The 21,125-nt window shown below is 33.6% G+C and overlaps 1 protein-coding gene across 7 annotated transcripts in view; it reads left to right on the top strand.

Annotated features, from left to right (window-relative positions):
- USP25 (ubiquitin specific peptidase 25) overlaps nucleotides 1-21,125 on the top strand; it is a 128,817-nt gene that overhangs the window by 31,726 nt on the left and 75,966 nt on the right. For 3 of the 7 annotated variants that reach the window (XM_045088192.1, XM_045088195.1, XM_045088196.1), the window contains exons 4-5: nucleotides 6,261-6,384; nucleotides 13,959-14,121. In XM_045088192.1, the coding sequence (XP_044944127.1) occupies nucleotides 6,261-6,384; nucleotides 13,959-14,121 (287 nt within the window). Of the gene's footprint in view, nucleotides 1-1,212; nucleotides 1,297-6,260; nucleotides 6,385-10,183; nucleotides 10,214-13,958; nucleotides 14,122-21,125 lie in introns of those variants that run through there. The other 4 variants (XM_045088194.1, XM_045088191.1, XM_045088189.1 and 1 more) reach the window with 2 other exon arrangements.

The raw sequence follows: 21,125 nt of genomic DNA, 5'->3' as shown, positions 1-21,125 counted from the left end.
AGAAATGGAGTCTTTTGTGTATTTTTAATTCTTGGAAGGAGTGGTAAAACATGTGAGGAAGAAAGATAGGAAATAATTACAAATATATATTCAAACACAGGCCTCTATTGATAAAACTATGTAAGTGCTACTGGAGTCTGGTGTATTGGAATGATCAGAGTGTGAGCAAGTTCTCAAGGGATTGTTCTAGATATAAAGATTGTTTTTGAGCATTTTCTCCATTTTATATGAAATACATTATTATTTGAAAGTTGACCATAGTTAACTTAATTTTTCAAATGTGGCATGTTTTTTAATTAATGTATTTTTTTATTCCTTCTAAGTATTGTCTCTTACAACCAGGGCTAAAACATAAAACCTTACTGACTTTAAGTGTGCCATCTATTGGTTATGGTGCTGACAAAAAAAAAAAATCTATTGTTTTTTGAAATACAAGTCTCTAATGCTAAATACATAAGATTCCTTGTTGATATAAGCTCCTTTAGAAGGGATAAAATACATCTTTTTTTAATGACTAGAAGAGGTTAGCATTTAAAGAAATATAGAAGTCACATTTGGGCGTTCTGGGGAAATTTTCTGTTATGCATAACTGGATAGGTCAGAAGATACAATTGTATCACTTTGTTTAAAGACTTAACACATATTTGTGAACCTTCACTTAATATTGAAGAAGTAATTACATTTTCAGTAGTTAGTGGGACTGTGATTGTCCTTTTTACCTTTCATTTTTGAGAGAAAAAGAAAACATTTCAAGGAAAGCTTATACTCTGCATTATAACGAATTAAGTAGTAATGTACTTGGTGTCTTTTTATTGCATTTGTAATTTTCCATACTCTACTGAATTCTGAGGAGAGGCATAAATCATTTGTTGTAATATTAGCTAAAATTTTAGGCATCCTCTTTCACTACTTGGATCTCTTGTCTAGATTGGATATTGTGAGTTGTCAATGAATGCTTCATGCCTCCAGCTTAAGTTGGGAGTAAAATTGTGTTGGAGTTATGCTGTAAAAATACTAATACAGAATGGACTAGGAAACAGTGCAAGATGTTGCGCTAAAATAGGTATATACTTAATAGATTCTGCTAAGTTTTTGTGTCATGGCAAAATCTGTCATAGACATGACCATGGGAGGCTTTTGCTCAACTTGAAATCAAATAGTTACATTCTTTCTTTCATGACCATTAAATTCTTTTGAACTTTTTTAAAACAGGAAAAAAACAGTATATGCCCACCAGAACAAGATGTACTACAATTGAGCAATCAAAGTATGGATCAAAAGATGAGAGGGATTTGGGTAGGTAATTTTAACACAGAAAGTAATGCCACATATTATTGGCATAAGTTTTAGAGAAATTGTTATGACACATCAGAATGACTATTAGGTGTTCGACCCTTTACAAATTTAGAATCAGAGTATTCCCCCCCCCCCCCGCCCAAAAGGAATTGAATTATTAGGTAAGGATTGCATAGAAAGTGAGGGGTTCTGTCTTAGAACTCTGCTCATAGATTGCTTGGCCAGCCTCACAGTGATTTAAAGCTCATGTGATAAATAGAGCCGAATCTGGTACATTCATCTCTGCTAAGGGTAAATTGCTTATGCTGATCAGTTTAGGATTTTATTAATTGAAAGCTAGTATTTTTCCCGTTCTTCAAATATGTTTTCCTGTTGTTCAAATATGGATAGAAAAGCAGTTAATGCAAAGGAAGTTAAATTCTTTTTCCATAGAGATTTCTAATGCATAAAACTAGTTTGATGATTCCCCAAAAGTCAAGGTTAACCTTAAAAATGAGATACTACAGTGGTGTGGAAGTTATGGTAACCAGTTGTATGCAAATATGTTAGGCTTCTACTCTATTCTAAGTGTGTACTTAGAATTCTTTTAGACATGTACTACAAAATGATTTGTGTAACTTTATGAATTTTCTTAAATTTTATTTCAGGAATGATAGCCATGGGCTATAACTTTTGTTGATTAATACTGAATGTTTAATTTTTTTTCACAGTCCAAGTTGAAAAACTGTCAAGTCTATGACAAAACTCTGGAACAGCTCCTTTACTATTCACTTCCCTTTCCAATGCTGCCATTATAATTTCAGCAGCTATTATTAAAAACAGAACACGATCTTTTAGATCTGAGCTGTTCTGTATAGTTGCCTATAGTCCTGCGTGGCAACTTAGATTTAAATATAACTTAAAACTAAAACTTAGTTCCTCTGTTGCACTAGACACATTCTCAGTGCTCAGTAGGAGTCTCATGTGACTAGTGGCCACCAGTATTGGATAGTGTAGATTAATAGTATATTTCCATCATCACAGAAGGTTTTTTCAGACCTCACTGTTGGAGAGAATCTGAGTTCAGCAGTGAGAAGATTGGAAAAGTTGGAACATCTTAAGAGCTGACTGGGAGCAGAGGAGAATGGGGGAGTGGGGTGGGAAAAACAATTTACATTGTGTATATCTTCTGGCTTTTAAGTACTGTTCTTCTAACATGATACTTTATGATGCTATTTGTCCTTTCACTTACTAGAAAAAATTGTAGGTGGATAAAGCATATGTTCTTAAGTCTTTTAATTAGTGCCACTCTGAAGATGACCCAGTCATTTTTATCTCTATTCCCTAGTCTAGATTTAGCCTTTATTTGTTTAACAAATATTTACTGATTGCCTCATCTGTATCAGGTAGTTTTCTAGGCCATTAGGAAACAGAGTCTCAGTTTATTTAGGGGAAAGACAGTTAACAATAAATAAATAATGTCAGGTAGTAGTAGGTTCATGAAAAACAGAGGAGGGTAAAGGGACGGAGGGTGACAGGGATGTGGTTGTATGTCAGGCAGGAGATATGCCAAGACAGAAGAGTCCGTTGGGGAATGACCTTTTGGATGAGTTCATATTTATACAGATACCTGAGTGACATTAGGGAGTAATGCTTGTAGGTGTCCGAGGCAGGTGCATCCCAAGCTATGCAGGAGGATATTTGGCTCAAGAGATGAATGGTGTGGATACAGCCATGGTGAAGAGAGTTAGTGAGGGTGAGAGTGGTCGGTTTCTTTTTTGTTGGATATTCTCACAAAAATACATTGGTAACACATATTTTTATTTGTTCTCCTTTAGGTGACAGGCTTGCTTTGTTTATTCTTGAAAAATATCTGCCAAATTCTGAAGTTTGAGAAATCCTAGCTTGTGATTCATTAGTTCCGAGAAGAAAAAAATCAGCCAGTTTAACTGACTTGCAACTCAAGCATTGCACTAGTGTTTTCTCTTGAGTGAAAGCTTACTTTGGATGCAGCAGAAGTACTATGCATACTTCCTGTTTTGTCATATAGAATTAAGACTACATAATTCAGTGTTTGAGATTTAATAAGATAAAATCCCCCCCCCCCTCTTTTTTTAGTAGTGAGTATGTGTGGTTTTAGTACAGTGAATTGCCCAGAGAAGTTGGTGCTACTGCCTCGATTTGGGCAAAGATGCTGTTGTTGTGCATCATCAGTGCAGATATGTTGTGGGAGAAAAGGCGATTAACATCTTGTATTTTTGTGAGAATATCTTTTGCTTATGGAAACCCCTTCTGTCTTAGGGTCATGTGGGAATACCCAAGGCTCCACTGACCACTCTTGGAGATCGCTAGTGTAGAAGAAAGATGTAATAGAAAACTGAAATTTAAAGTCTGTCTGCCATTCTTTATTCTTAATGGTGGTGTACTTCATTTCTCACAACTTCAGTAATTTATGAAATAGGGTTAAAAACACCTTGCCTTGTTTTTTGCTTTTATGTTGCTTAGGTTAGAATTAAATTATGAAAAGCTCTAATTGTAGGTTGCTACTTCTAAATGCATTTCTACTCTAGCGGTTCCTATACTTGTCAAACATGAAACAGTAAACACTCCAGATAGTTTCAAAGAAGAAATTTAATACAGAGGATTAGGTTCTTAAAAAAAGAAAAATGACTGGATAGACTGGAAGAGGGATCTCTGGCTTAGCCTTGTGAAATGATTCCCAGATTCTTGCAGGACTGGTCAGCCAGGGAAGCTGCTCCATTTGCCACTGGCAGGAAGGTAGTGCATCAGGAGGCTGCCTCTGGGACTCCTCAGCTCAAGAAGGTACTTCTAGAGCTGCAGCCCAGAGAACAAGCATGCAGGATTAGGTAACTGCCGCTGAGCTGTGCCTGAACATTGGAATGCAGAGTCTATCTGCCACTTCTCTCTATCTCTTCACATCCCCGAATCTGGAAATTGGACACTGGAATGCTGCGTGGAACAACCTGTATCTGTTCAGTCATGCTGGAGAAAATAGTCCAGAGCATCAGGATAAAGGCTTCCCCCTCACTTCCAACTTCTGTGTCCCCTGTTAGTGCATCTAGCAGGTGGAACCTAAATTTTATTCAGAACTGTAACTGTAAGTGAATTGGGAAACTAGATGTGTTTTCTGTTTTGTTTTGTTTTCATCTTACTACGTTCTGTGGTTGAAGAAAGCACACTAAGAGGATGAGGGAATGGAGTCTGAGGGCTAATTAATCATATCCCCCAAACTGGTTTTTCTGCTTCTTTCTGATTTTCAAATTATTATTATTATTTTACTTACAATCTTCTCTCTTTACTTATTTGAGTTGTGATCATTATTTAATAACTATGATAGTTCTCATTTTTTGAGGCACATTCATGCCTCTCTAGTCCTAGCCGCTTCATCAGTTTGGAAGCTGGGCTGGATGGCTCCACCCGGGTGACATCCATCTACAGCTGTGATCTAGGTGGACTTGGGTCTTGTAAACAAGACTTAGGAAACCTTTGGCCTGCTGGTGTATGTAGGCATGCTCCATCATTTCACTTACCTTGCTATGTTCCTTTCTACATTTTACTTGACCGAATTTTTTTGGACCCGACTCACTATATTTTCATGAGGTTTTATTATACTTTCTAAAGACATTTAAAAAACACCTTCCATAGCCAACTATGATTTCTAATATTTATAAATATCCTTTTCTAAGCAACTGTTCAGAGTAAAAGTATGGATAACAATAGAAGTAGACTTTTGAAACTGTCCATATGCATTATTTCTTTCTCAGTGTGGCACATTGTTTTTTAGTAACTACACATAATACTAGAGTCAGATGGTAAAATGCAGGCATTTTATTTCCCATCACCTACCCCTTTCTATGCTTCTCTTGCAAAAAATATTTTTTGTGAGATTACAAAGAAAAAATTTGATTTTTAACATGTCTCAAATACAAATAAACAAAATCAATGTAAAACATACCCAAAATACCTGTAAACATAAGCCTGACCACACAAAGCTGTAGCTTTCTGTCTTATCATACTGTTTTGTAATCCTTAGCAATATATTATGGTTCTTATGACAATGGGAGTATTATTGTCATCTTTTAAGTGAAGGAAATTGACTAGTATATATTGGGAAATTAGTTTAAAAAGCTCTTTCTGAAGGTAGTAATAGCTGTAGCCTCTATTCTTTGGAAAAACTACAGCATCAAGACTATTTTCTTTCTAACAGAAAGAAAAAGAACAAAAGAAAATGGTATCCTTATTTGTATATTTCTTTCTGTGAAATGAAAAGTTTTTTTAAATGGAGAGGACTGCATGTTCATTCAGTAATTCGGATGGTAGAGTAGTGTTTAAAATAGAAAGTGAAAGGTCCTGATACTTCGTTCCTCTTCCCATAACCCTTCTCCCCAGAATTAATCGCTGTTAACAGTTTAATATGTTCTTCCAGTCTTTAAAAAATGTATACATAAACATTTATGTTTGTGCATTTATGGTCATTTAATTTTGAAGCATAATTTTTGAGATCTCAGTTATTATTATATTTTGTTAGATAATGTCTAGATGGTGGTATGCATGAACTGTAGTGTATGTATATTTGGATAAACCAGAAAGCATAAGTGTAAATGTTTAATTATGTTGATTTCAATTTTTGTTGGTAAAAACCTGTTTTTAGTGGCCTTTCTACTTATTAGCTTCATAGAAATTTTGAGATTTAATCAAAAGCTTCATAGAAATTTTGAGATTCCTGTACAGTGAGAAATATTTATACTTTTAATGCTTTAGGCATATTTTGTAGGGAAAAACACTAAGTTTTAAAATATAACCAATTTAAAATGTGTTTGCAGTCTCTTCAGAGAGCTCTTAAGGAGAATTAATTGGTGCTGACTTTGGTTTGAAAGGGTATATTGGGTATAAAATCCCCATGATATGAATTACCTTCATTTTGTTTGACTTTTAATTTTGAGAAAGATAGTTTTGCTTTTCAGATGTGATTGATCTCACTGGAGATGATAAAGATGATCTTCAGAGAGCAATTGCCTTGAGTTTGGCGGAATCAAACAGGGCATTCAGGGAGACTGGAATAACTGATGAGGAGCAAGCCATTAGCAGGTAAAAACATAATTTGTATAAAGTAGATATAAGTACTTTTTATAATAGAAATAATAATTGGCTTTAATTTCAAGAGGCACAAATAATACTTTGTTATTCTAAATAAATCCATTAATAAACTTTAGTATTGTTTTTATATTTTCTGTAACCAAAATTTCCATATTCTAGCTCTGATTGCATTTGGAGCTTAGATTTTTAGGATTTTGGAGTGGCATTATGAGGCATTTAATTTAGGTGTATATTTTAATAAATTTTTGATTTGTTTTTTCTTCCCTCATCTCTTTTAGATACATTGTTCAATTCAGTTTGTAGTCATTTATAGCAGGGGTCAATAAACTTTTTATGTAAAGGGCCAATAGTAAATATTTTAGGTTTTGTTGACCATTTGGTTTCTGTCACAGTTATTCAGCTCTAGTATAGTAGTGCCAAAACAGCCATAGATGATACATAATTTAATGAGTGTGGCTATGGTCCAGTAAATCTTGTTTTAAAAAACAGGCTGCCAGCTGGATTTAGCCCAGGCCTTAGTTCTCTCCATCTTCTGACCTATAATGTAATAGTATATTTAGAAGTTTTTTTGTTTTTTTTTTTAAAGAAATAGACAAGATTCCAAGATGTGTGATAGAATGTACCTATTGATTTAATAATGAAAACTTTTCAGTTTGGAACATTTTGATTCATTTATGGATCAAATAAAAATAAATTTTACTTTATCATGAAACAATGTTGATTCAAAAAAAATCCTTAAAATATAATATCTTCTAAACAACTCTGGAGGCAGTGGTAACTATTTTATTGAAGAAGAAATTGATCTTTTAAGAGGTTAAATGATTTTGCAAAAGTACACAGCTAAAGTAAATCTTAGGACTCCAGTGTTCTTTTCCCTATAACACAAGTTGTTTCGAATGTACTAGCTTCCTCAGATAATTTCCCTCGGCATGGTATCATTAATATATTTCTTGCTAAGTAATCTGAGATTCTGTGTTGTAAGAGATGTCTCCAAATGGTATATTTAGCAGGCACATAATTTTTTTAGTAATACTTTTTAATGTCTTAAATGTTACTTTGGAAATATTACTTCATAAGATGTTATAGAAAGATAGAAAGACTTAAATTAAAATTCATTGTCCTTTACAATTGGGGGGATACCAATTAATGCCAGTAATTTTAAATGAAAAATCAAAAATTCATACATTGTCTTTAGACATTGTAATTAGGCTTATTTTGTGAAGGATTTAGAAAAATTGTAAAATTATGTTTGTTTCAAAAATGGATTGGAATGAAATAATTGTCTTGAATAATTATAAAACTTGACAACTTTGGTGAGAAATATTTTAAATGTGAAATACATGACTTGGATATTATATCTAAAGGAAATGATCTATTATGTATAAAAGATTATAAAATAGAACATATACCATATTATATATATTTGTACATAAATATATACCATAATATATGCCAAATCTTGTTTTTAAAAGTGTATGTATGTTTTTATTTAAATGAGTTTATATTAGTATACAAATAGAATAAAGTATGGAAGCTTATATGTGAATAGTGTCAGTAGTTTTGTGTCATGTGTTTTCAGATTAAAATAGCATGTATTAATTAGTTAATAAGTAAAAATAACTTTAAAGTTAAAGGATTAAAATCATTCCTAATCTGTTATAAAATTTAATGTATATGTTATATATTGTTCTAGATAATCGTTTTTGTCCAGGTGGAAACAAATATCTCTTAAGATAGTGTTCTTTTTTATTCTTGGTCTTCTAAGCTTTAATATATTCTTAAAATAATGAACACTTCATAAATATTTTTATTGTATATAACATTACAGAGATTTGATATAGTGTAGTATGCCATAAAATGTTACATAAAACATTATGTTCTGTAGGAGTAAGTCATACTAATTTACTGTTGCAAAATACAAGTTTTTTGTGGTATTTGTAGATTTTATAATTTACAGTTAACTAAAAAGTGTTAAATGTAAAATGTGCAGTTAATAAGCACATATGTAAATCACTGTGTCAGAAAAAAGGAAATGTAAGGATTCTGGCTATAAACATTTGGCAAAGAGATATTTGTTCCTATGGGTTTATTAATAAGCTTAGGATTCTAAATTCAAAAGGGGAAATTATGTATTTTTAAGAAAAAGTTTATATGTCATGCTTAAAAGAAAATTTAACTATTCATTACTAAAGTTTGCATAACAAAATTTTGCCAAATTCCTAGTATCATATGATGGTTATAGTTTAGCAGATATACTTTAATATGAATTCATACATTTGGAATACTACATTATGATTAAATGAGTTACAGCCTATCTTTTTATATCTTAAAATCCTTTAAGTACTCATAAATTCCATGGTGAAATTTCTCAAGAAATTGAACATTTTTAAAGTGTGCTTCTTAATATAATTACTCCTTAATTAATGTCAGGATTAGATGTATTAATTATAATTATCTCTTGGTTACTAATGCTTAGATAGGGAACAAGTGGAATATGGATAGTTGGAATTTGCTAATAAACGGCATTGTAATGGATTTGTGTCTGTGATGTGTTTGTTGTGAAAATGACTGGTCTCATAAAATGACTTTGAATTAGTTGGGTAGAAGATTGGGAGCAACCTGGGGTTTCCCAACCGGGATGTCTTAGAGTTGTCATTAGGGGAGAGAAAAAAGCATCATGTCCAGCAGTGGTTAGGGTGGGATTCTGAATTTTTAAAATTGGTTTCTATAACTCCCACCCTTTTCATCCTGATCATTATTGAGGAAGCTGTTATGAGAGGAAACGGCTATAAGAAGATGTGTTGAACAGGAGTAGTGAGGGAGGCAGTTATAAATCTTTTTAGTTGTTTTGTGAAAATAATTCTGGGGCTCAACAGTATCACATGCCTATGTATCATTAAAGATCCATAGAATGCTTATTATTCCATTTTTTTGAGTAGCTCTTATTATAAAAAGGCATACCACTGTCAGATTACAGTTGGTCTGAAGAATCGAAAATATAAAACCAGATTCATTTCAAGGGCTGACTGTGGCCAGAGTTGACTGATAAGACTGGAATAGCAATGCCGTTAACTCGAAATGAAAAAGTGTCAATAATGAGGCACCAGTGATAGTCCCAAGAAGTGTTGGGGTGAGTAAGGAGAGAGGTGGGTGGTCAAAGGTTCTTTGTAGTCAGTCTTCCAGAATTGGGCAGGAGTCACACCCCATATAGTGTATCCTTCCTCAAATGAGACAAGTCAACTTTGGCAGGAGTCACGGGTAGGAGTCACGGGTCTGACAGGCAGTGTGGTAGCCTCTGTTGAAAACATAGAATCTCTTATTTTCTCTCAGCACATGATTGTGTTTATGTTGCTTTGCTGGGTAGGATTATAGATTGCAGCAGTGATGGTCGTCTTGGTAGTGCGTACTTCTGAGCCATCCCATGAGAGATCAGGCACTACTATATATCTATCACAATGGCTAAAATGAAAAAATAGAAAGTACCAAGTGTTTGTGAGCATGTGGAATAACTGGAATGGTCACATTTTGTTGGTAAAAATGTATAATGGAATTGCCACTTGGGAAAAAATGGGAATTTCTAATGAATTTCAACATATACTATGCTAGTACTTAGTGTTTCCGCCCCTTGGTATCGACCCTTGAGAAAAGCGTACATAGTAGCTTTATTCATAATAACTAAAAACTATGAACAATTAAAACAAAAGAGTGACTGCTGAGTGATTCCATTTATGTGATGTTTAAAAACGCAAAACAAATTTATGGCAATAAAAGAATGTTAATTTTCTGGCAGGTGGAGAGGACACTGTTGGCTGAGAAAAGGGTATGAGAGAATTTTCTAGAATAATGGAAATTTTCTGTATCTTGATCTGAATGGCGATCATATGGGTTTATACATATGTAAAAAGTTTCACTGAGCTGTACATTTTAAATGTGTTACCATATGCAGATTATCCCCCCAAAATAACTCTTTCCCAAAACATGTTTTGAACAGTTTGATAATCAATATGCAAAAAGTATATTGCTATGTATAAAAAAGAATGATAAGGAGAAATATTAAAAAGCTACCATTTAAACATAAAACTGTGACAGACTAAGAATAAATTTAATAAATGGGCAAGAACTTCCGAGGAAAAAAATTATAGGATATCATTGAGACACATTAATGAGTATGTAAATAATTGGAAATGTATTATATTTTACAAAGTGGAGCACTGAACTTTGTAATTTTTGAGGGTGAGGGTGGGTGGGGGGGGGAACAGAAGGGGAAGAAGAGAATCTTAAGCAGGCTCTACGTCCAGTGCAGAGCCCCAAATGGGACTCAGTCTCATGACCCTGATATCATGACCTGAGTCCAGAGTTAGACTCTTAACTGACTGAGCCACCTAAGTGTCTTGGAGGGCTGAACATTGTAAAAATGGACAGTTCTCCTTAAACTAACTCATGGGTTTAGTGTGATTCTAATAATACTATATTTTCTTAAAAAAGAAAATCAACAAAATGTTTCCTTCGCACCCTCCCTTTTTGTCTTCCTTCCCTTCCTCCTTTCTTTTTTGTTTTCTTTTTTGTTGGTCTATACAGCTTACAAGATATGTATGTTTTTCAGTGTATATGATGTTTCCCTAAACATACTTAGATGATTTAAAGTAGGATGTTTTCAACATTACTGCTATAATGCAATTTAAGTAATTTAAATTTAAACAATACCAGCATAATAAAACTAGCATAATAACCCAAAAAACAAAATCGGTACAATAAAAATTTAATAGGAAGGTGAACATCTGTCATAAGTAATTGCTCTAAATATTCCATATAGTCTGTGGGATCAAAAGAGCAAAACGTTTTGTCAACCTTTCATTTTGCTGCATGGTCATGACCAGTGTTGGAAAGATAAGAAAAGCAGGTGATGGGTAGTGGGAATTAGTTTTTGATTTGTGGCTTTTGGGGTTGCCTCTCTTGGCATGCTATATTTTGTTATAAGCTATTTTTGAGCTCTGAGATTTGCAGTGTTAGTTTTTTTCTCTACTGACAGACTTAATACCTGGATTTGTAGCTATTGCATACTTTCTATTTCATAGCCTCGGTAGTATTAGTGGCTTTACTTTGGTGAGACCAGGGAAGGAATCTTTATGTAGCACTTGGCTTTATAGAAAGTTTATATTCATCGTGGCGGTACTGGACTACAGAATGGGAATGGGGGCTTGGGAATAGAGTAGTATTTGTGCTAGAAGTTGGGCTTTTGCTAAGAAAGAAAAAGAAAAAGCAAAAAGGCAGCAACATCTAATATCTTCATTATCCATTTACTTCAGACTTTGTTTAGCCTCTAGTATTTATCATGTACGCTTTAGAAATGAAACAGCTCTGTGTTTTCGACCTCCAGATGCTGAGTAATAAATAATTTTGATGCAATGTGATAAATGTACTTCTTACAGGTTTTTAGGAGTCAGGAAGAAGTGTTGGGAAACTTACTGAAGTATGTTGTAAGTCCCTGGTGATACAAAACTCTGTTATAAGCTCTAAATCAAGAAGATCACAAAGTCATGGCATTCATTCATCCACATCTTTTAGTATGATAGTTCTGCCATAGGGTATGGTTAAGGAATATTAAAATTAACGTATCTCCTTAAACCCCATATTTTTGTTATAATGAGTGATGAGATCTACCATTTGACTGAATTGAAGATATCTTTTTATATGACCAGTGGTGTTACTTCTTCTGTCCTGTTTGTGATATTGTTGCTACCTTTTCTGGAACTCATGGCTTATTTCAGTTCATTCATCTCTAATTACCATGTTGGAAATAGGTTTCCTTTATTTATACTTCTAAATACACACATACATTACAAAAAGAACAAAACTGTTGTGAAAACACTCATTATAAAAGTCAATAAAAAATTAAATATACCTTCTAATATACAGCAGTCTTTTGTATTACATTAGCCTTTTGTGTACTATGTATTAACTTTTCTCTTTTGAGCATAAACTAGTTGCCTTGTACAAAATCAGTTTGTTCCTGTTTATTCTTATTATATTATGCTGATCAGTACAGCTTGACCATAAAAAGTCTTTCAGGTTGGCTTTTTTACTTTTTATCTTCCCCTTAATGTTCTTGGAAACTCGGTGTCAGTGGAATGGTCTAGATAAATTCCGATTTTCTTCTGTCCCAATTCATCTAACTAAATATCTTCTAAGGAGTTGTGCTACCTTTTAGTGGCAAGTAGTTTATAAGAAAAATTCTCCTAGGGGCTGTGATTGCATGTGAGAGCTGATTTTTGGGCAGAGTACTGCCGCTTATGTTGGATCAGTTGTAATAGTTTACAGAGGTGTAAACTTTTCGTTTTTAAATGTGTGACTGTACTTTGATCTTTGCATTGTAACATAACATTTTGTTGTTAACCAGCTATTTTTTGGGATGTGGTTTCATTGATTCCCAAAGAAAGGCTGTATCCTGTATTCATATAAGTTACTTTAAATAATTATAAGTTTGAATCCTACTGCTTTATATCTAATATCATGTTGAAAATAATACTGTTAGAGAAAGGAGTATAATTTGCTTTGTCCCCATAATTAAGGGATATAGCTATATTAATTTGATATTAATCCGATAGGGCAAAACCTTTAAAATAAAAATGATATAGCATGAATGAGATTTTCTTAAGCCAAATGTTGGAAAAACCCATTGTTGCTGAGGTTTTTTAAATTAACATAAAATTGATTAAGACACCTGAGTATTACTTATGCTAATTTAGAGTAGGTAATAACATGTCTTGAGCAGGCAAAATGCTTTGCTAGTTCAGATGCGGGAATCAGGATTTTACAGCATGTTGCGACATGTGTAAGAGCAAGAACAGCATGTAAATGCTACTGTAAGCAAAGTAGCATTATTCTTGCTATGTTTAGATGTATTTAAAGTATTCTGTAGGTAAACTTATTTTGGAGAGGTGAACCTTTTATTATTCTGATATGAACGTAGGTCAACTTTTGGGTGAAGAAGTAAATATTCTCTCTAGTTAGCTGTCATAGAGTGATAGATCTCTATAACTGAGAGGAATCCTAGAATTTACCTTAGCTTTTTTTTTTTTTTTTTTTTTTTTAATAGCAAAGGGATTTAATGGTCAGGAGTAAAAGTGCAGTTTGTTTAGTTTTTAATGTTTTCCTGATGATTCAAAGTAATTGTTATAGAAGACTAGTCATTATGTTATTTTGTAAATATTTACTGTAGTGATTTCTTAGAAAACTTAACTTGGTGCTGTTTTCCTTGAACTAAACCTTGAATTTGTTGAAACACAACTCATTTTCTGTTTTATAGCACTGTCTTTGTGCATTTGAGATTTCCTTTTTTCCTAAGAAAGAGTGCATTTCACTTGGTGTGTTTGCCATTGCTATATTCTTAAAAGAAAACTAAAGTCTACTTCAATAAAGATAGTGTTTGACAGTGCTTTCCCAAATTCACTGTCCAGAACTTAACTAATTAAGATCCTATTTGTGGTATGTTATTTCCTACTGTGTGGCATGAAATTAATGCTGTATTTTTCTTTTTTTCATAATTTTCTCCCCATTGCTTAAAGAGTTCTTGAAGCCAGCATAGCAGAAAATAAAGCATGTTTAAAGAGAACACCTACAGAAGTTTGGAGGGATTCTCGAAACCCTTATGATAGAAAAAGGCAAGACAAAGCTCCTGTTGGACTAAAGAATGTTGGCAATACTTGCTGGTTTAGTGCTGTTATTCAGGTAAGGATCTTTATGAAGATCTTACTTGGGGGTTAGCAATGGAAAGTGGGTTGGGTTGTGTTTCTTTCAGATTGTGTACTTTAAACATAAATGCAGACAAGGTTTGAATATGCCCTTCTATCTAAGGAACTAATTTGTGGATTGTAGGACTCCTCACTTCTCCCTTGTCCTTAACCCCAGTTTGGAGTTTTGACAGGAGAGCACTGCCTACGCCTTTCACTTGTTTGGAATTAATCTCTCCTCCCTCCCTGCTAGTAGGAATTGTTGTCAGCGTGGAAAGAGTGAAAAATGTCTTTGTATGTAATTCTCTGCAGATTTTGAGAAGGAGATAACCAAGATATGAAATCGGATCTGAATTTATTGTTGTTGGTAATCAAATCAGGTTTTTTTTATATATTGGAAAATGTTATTAATAGAATTATAGTCATTTAAATACTCTTCTTAATGTTATTAATAGAATTATAGTCATTTAAATACTCTTCTTAATATTAAATGCTCTTCTTAATGACTCTTAATACTCTTCATTTTGTCTCATTTAATGTAAGGAGACATTTTGTTTGAGGAAGGTGTAGACTGACATAATTCTCAATGTGTATGTGAGAATGATGTAAGAATAAATACTGATAATTAAAAGTAATACTTTTTTTTAACTTAGAAGGCCTTTATCAAATGTTTCTTGAGATCCTTATTCTAAAATGGAAATTTTTTGTATGCATAGTTATGTATCTTAATATGTGCTAGTTTTCTTGTTTTTTTAGTTCTTTTATGATATAGGAGTATTGTCATTAATTCTTTACCATTTTCCATTAGACATTGATAATGTTATCCATCAGATTATAAAATATTGAATTAAATAATCTCCTTAAAGCAATCTATGAATAATAGCATACTCTTTATTATTAACCATTAGGAAAATATTTTAAGTGGTATTTTGCTGATCCTAGCTTTTATTCTACTTTTCAAAGTTTTGGTGTTTTTTTTGGTGGGGAGGAGAGTAGACTGGAAAAAATTGCTTGTTCTATTTGAAATTGAGGTAATTTTACTGATTTCTAAATTTTACCTTAATGTAGTGGCTGTTTAACTGGTAGTGTTCTAACGCAGGCTAGTATAGGGTTCTTGGGATTATTGTTACTAATATATATTTTTAAATTACTTTTTTGAGAAATCTGGAAACCTGGAAGTGACCTCTAGCCTTGAAAAGTTTGGGTTATAATGAAGATCATTGGCTTTGGTGTGTGGAAATACGTTATACTTCAAGTTTTGGAAAATTGTGGGTGGGCAGAAAAATTTGTCAAAAGATCACTTCAGGTTTTTTTTTTTCCCCCCTCCCCCATACTCTCACCCCCCCTTTTTTTTTTCTAATGTAATTTTATTGTATGCTATTTAAGTAGCATTTCATTTTCATCTCTAGCAATTAACATTTTTTATTTTTCTCATTTTGTGAAATTATTGTTTAATTTCACAGATCCCATCTGAGACAGAAAAGTTTATCATCATAAATGGAATTTTTCACCTATGAAAGAAAAGTTGGGCAGGAAATCTCTGTTAGTGTTGGAAGTTTCTTATTGTATTTTCCAAGTGAATTGGAACTTGTTCAAACTGTGATGTAAATGTACTATAAAGTTTCAATTACAAAATTTTCTCAGGCATGGAATTTACTTAGTTGGCAGGACTAGTGTGAAACGATTGGGACTTCTTTTCCTTATAAGTACATTGGCCAATTATAGAAATTTATGTGGATAGTAAACCTCTAACAGCAAAATAGGTAGTAGGCACAGGCTACAGAGGGTGTAGCTTTATACTTGTTTTATGTAGGAACTGGGACCAATATTTTGGGAGAAAAGGAACACTATCAGAAAGGGACTATAAGCCAAGAGAAGATGGGACAGAGGTTGGCTTAAATAATTTTTTGGATGCTAGCAATATTAGGCTGACTATCCTAGATTGGTCGTTAACCCCTTATCTAGTCAGGATTATTTTTATCCAGGAATTTACACCTATAAAGGAATATTGGGGTTTGATTTTTCTCTACTAGGATATCAGTGAATGAAGTAGCTACTTAGAAGTATACTCCTCTCTTGCTAGTTTGGGGTATAATTCATAGATTCCCATGGTGACTTTTGGTACCTTTTGCATTTGGATGCCTCTGAGATGCTCAGAAGTAAGGTGTTCATCCTTCTCAGTTTGCCTTGTACAGCTCCAGTTTACTTCTATTATAGACCTACTGTTCCTATTATTAAGTCTTCAAGCTCTGTTTCTTACTCATAAGTGTTGTGAGTTGCAAGATAAAAGATATGGGTCCCTTACTCAAAAGTCATGTTACTCCAGGTTCACTAAAATATGAGCATCCTGAAGGCAGAGAACACATCTTCTAGGTTCTTGTTTTATACCAGTATATAATACAGTGTTGAACTATAGATGCTTTTATCACCCTAATGATGAATGGAATTGGGAAGATGCTGCAGGTTTTCAAAAGATGTTAAGATACCGTTTAACAGGGGCGCCTGGGTGGCTCAGTGGGTTAAGCCGCTGCCTTCGGCTCAGGTCATGATCTCAGGGTCCTGAGATCGAGTCCTGCATCGGGCTCTCTGCTCAGCAGGGAGCCTGCTTCCTCCTCTCTCTCTCTCTGCCTGCCTCTCTGCCTACTTGTGATCTCTCTCTGTCAAATAAATAAATAAAATCTTAAAAAAAAAAAAAAGATACTCTTTAACATATTTATCCACATTATTTGCTCTTAAATCTTAAATTTTCATAAAAGAATTTAAGTACCTAGTTCAAAGAGAATCAAAAATTCCACAGCAATAAAAGGCTTATAATGAAAAACAGTAGTTATCTGCCCCAAACCTCCCTGCTACATAGTTCTGCTTCTTAATAGCAACTACCAGTTATAGCTGTTTTTCCTTTTATCTTCATTTTCCTAAATGACATGCATTCCTAATGAGATAAATGTAAATTTAGTTTTGTCATTTCACTTACCCAGAATTGCCTTTCCTTTTATTCCCAACATAGTTATATCATAAATTTAAGATAGTTGGTAGTCAGTGTTCACATTTTTTATGACTTTGTAAATATTACAGTGATTTACTGGGTGTACCTCTTTGTAATCCTTTGTTTTCCTGGTGTTGTCAGGAAAATACCTTTTTTTCCCTTTATATTTTCTATATACTTATTCTTAAAATTTTCTAAATACATCTCTGTTATGGTCTTATTAATATGTTCTATATGTGTAAACATATTAGCTGTATTTCTCTCTCTCTTTCTTTCTTCTTACCACAGAAGTTTTCTCCATCTCAAGTCCAAGCTAGATTCCTGTTCTCTCTGTGTGAAGCACCGATTGCTGGCTTGCCAAAGCAGGCCTGAGAGAAAGGAGATTGTGGGAAGGTTGATTGAGGATCACTTTGCAGAGTTTTACTTAATCCTTCTATTTGTATCCCTGAATCTTTATTCCCTCTCACACACACTATGACTGATTTTTTTGACCCCAAGTCAGTTCAGTTCAATTATATCCAAAGACAATATCCTATATCCCACAGAAGGAGGTGGTATTTGTCTGACCTTTTTGTATTGGGAAGGACATGGGGATTTAACTGCTCTGTATACAGACTTTTATCTTTTAATCATGCCATGTGTTTTCAGTTCCTACCTTACCTTGAACTTTTGTGATACTGTTCCTTTTTTTTTAATCCACTAAGGAGAATTGATCTTGCTTCTCCACAGTATCTTCATTATAAACAGTTTATATCCCTTTGCTCTCTTGTTATCACTCTTTGTTTTCCACAAGTTATTTGAAATCTCATCTCTTATAGCTTTCTGTTATTATCAAGAGTTTAGCCAAATTCCATTTTACCAAGTGCTCTTCAAAATTTTTATAAATACTTTTTAGCTTTGAACTGAATGAAAGGGTACTTGTTTTCAGGGCGCATCAGTCACAAACACAATTTAGGCAGTAGTGACAATCACCCTTTCCCATCTTTCTTTAAGAAATATGTTGAACAATACTATTACAACTGTGATTGAGGATATAGAGTGTAGTGACTTAAAAACATTAATTTCCATGATTTATTTTAATGGTTACAAGTTCTGCTTTGTGTAATAGCTTATTAAGTAGTTTTAGACTGTATATACCTGGTCATATTTTGCTGGAACCTGAGCCAGTCAAACCAAAACAATGGGAACAAATCAACTTTTGAAGACTATGTCACATAACACTAAAGCAGTTTGGGATTTTGAGGCTAAGGTCTGAGAGAATAGGATTTTTAGAATAAAATTCATATGTTGGGTTGATTTTTAATTATCTTTGAAGCAATTTCAGAAGGGCTGCTGAGTGGCTGCAAAGGTAAGCAAAGTTTTGTACAGAATTGGAGTGGTAGTTAACACTTTCATTCAGTTCTAGAGGGCTAGAACCTTGGATTAATGAGAATTGAAAATAGGCCAGGCTTCATAGTTTTTGAATCCCAGCATTATCTCAGAATTGTTGGGATTAAGTTGATCTGGGATTGCAGATGGCTCCACTTTTGCTGCCTGCCAGAAAGAAATGCAAATTCTGATAGAAGGTAGTATTACCTAGAACTTAGAATTTTCTCCACTTTTCACGTAAAAATAAATGCTGGTACTCAAATCAGTTATAGTCAGTCATACCAGGAAATAAGCTGTATCCATGCATATCCAGAGATTAAGATAAAATAACCAGTAATATGAAACCTGAAATTTAGATTGTTGTAACAACTATTAATATGCTCAAGGAATTAAAAGCAAGATTGAGAATTTCAGTAGAAAAGTAAAATACTAAGAAAAAGCAAAATAGAAATTTTAGAACTGAAAAATAAAGGTGAGAAATCAACGGGTGACTTTAGCAGTACATTTGACACAATTGAAGAGAGAATTAGTCAACTGAACAATTGGTGTGAAGAACATTTTCAGACTAAAGGCATGAAATACAGATAAGAGCATGAAAGAGATACTTTGGGCTTGGTGAATAGCTATAACATAGTGTATTTATGGTTCCAGAGGGAGAGTAAAAAGGGAACAGGGCAAAAGAAAAAAAAAAAAAAGAAAGGATGACTGAAGAGATGCCTGAAAATATTCCAAATCTAATAAATGATATCAAGCCATAGATTCTGGAAGCAGTAGGAATCAGGTAGCATAAATATAAGGAATACTATGCCAAGGCACATCATAATAAAATGGAGAAAACTATAGACAAAGAGAAAACCCTAAAAGTAGCAAGGTGAAAAAGATGTACAGGCATACCTTGAAGATTACATGGGTTTTGTTCCATACCATCACAATAAAGTGAATATCTTAACAAAATGCGGCAAATGCATTTTTTGGTTTCTCAGTGCATATAAAAGTTATGTTTACACTATTGGGTGTATAGTAGGATTACATTAAAAAAACAATGTACGTACCTTAATTAAAAGATAATTTATTGGGTCTTGTTTCAATATTGATGACTTCTAACTGACTAGGGTGGTATATGCAGAAGGTTAGGGTAGTTGTGGCAATTTCTTAAAATAAGATGGTAGTAAAGTTTGCCACATCAGTGGCAATTCTTGTACAATTCTGTACAAGTGAATCTTCCTTTCACTTGAACACTTAGGAGCCATTGTAGGGTTATTAACTGGTCTAATTTCAGCATTAATGTGTCCCAAAAAATAGCGAGGCCTGAGGAGGAGAGAAAGGAACAGACAGTTGGTCGAACAATCAAACACTTAACATTACTGCTTAAGTTTGCCGTCTTTTTGGGCATGATTTGTGGAGCCCCACAACAATTACATTAGTAACATTAAAAATCCCTGGTCATTGATCACCATAACAAATAGAATAATAGTGAAAAAGTTTAAAATATTCTAAGAATTCCCAAAATATGACGTAGAGACACAAAATGAATAAGTGCTATTGGAAAAATGTGCTGGTTTCTTGATACAGGGTTTCCATAAAACTTCAATTTATAGAAAACACCATATCTGCAAGACATGTCAAAGTGAAGCACAGTAAAACAAGATATGCCTTTATTACCTCTATAAAGAAACAACTCGACTAATAGCTAGCTGACTTGTTAACCAATAGAAATTCTGTCATCAAAGTGCTAGAAAAAAATAACTGGCTATCTAGAATTCTCCAACCAGCAAAAATTGTATAAAAAGGAAGAAAAACAATTTTTACTGTAACCGAAGCTAAATACTTCATCACCAGCAGACCTACACCTGAAGAAATTCCAATTATTCAGGAAGGTATTCAGGAAGGAGGAAAATGTTTCCCAATGGGAGTTTAGAGCAAAGAGGTGGGATTGGGATTATCCTATTTTGTCATTTTTAAACTTGGGGTGGGTTTATCTAGATGTAACCCCATCGTACATCAAGATCTGAATTGCTAATTTTGTTCTTCTTGAAATTTGCCATTGATTCTTTGATGTACTTCAGAGTTTTCTGTGGTACCTTATATCCTTGTTGAGAGGCTTCTTAGGTACTTTTAAAAATTCCACCATTACTCTGGTACACAGCTATGTTTGAAAGCACATGCTTCTCGGCTCCTTTTTCATTTTGGCTGCATACTCTCCACTTTCCATACTATTCCTATTTTGTCAGAGATTCAGTATGTTTTATTTTTCTGTGGCCTGTCTTCCTCATGTCTGCATGTAGTAGATGCTTCATAAATTTTTATTAAGGGAATAAATGGATTATCTCATGTATTCATATTGTTTAATTAAATATTTACAGGTTACAAGATAACCAAAATATTTTCCTATAGTTTCCATTACTAGCTTTATGATATTCCTTTCATATTTAGGTCTTTAAAGCACGTCCATATCTATATAGATCTGTATCTGATTCTGTTTCTTTATATATAGTGGGCCAGTTTTCCCAACACCCAGCTCCTAAACAAAACCTTGTTTTATCATTGATTTGTGGCGTTACCTTTATCTTCTATCATATTGGCTTACACAGCTTTGCTCGGACCTTGTACATTATTGCCTCCTGTACAGTGATTTTCAAGGTTTATAA

This window comes from Mustela putorius, unplaced genomic scaffold (assembly GCF_011764305.1).
Source record: "Mustela putorius furo isolate JIRA1106 unplaced genomic scaffold, ASM1176430v1.1 tig00003834_pilon_pilon_pilon, whole genome shotgun sequence".
In the NCBI taxonomy this organism is placed as follows: Eukaryota; Metazoa; Chordata; class Mammalia; order Carnivora; family Mustelidae; genus Mustela; species Mustela putorius.
Note: the sequence above shows the minus strand (reverse complement) of the source record. Positions and strands in the feature narration are given on the sequence as shown.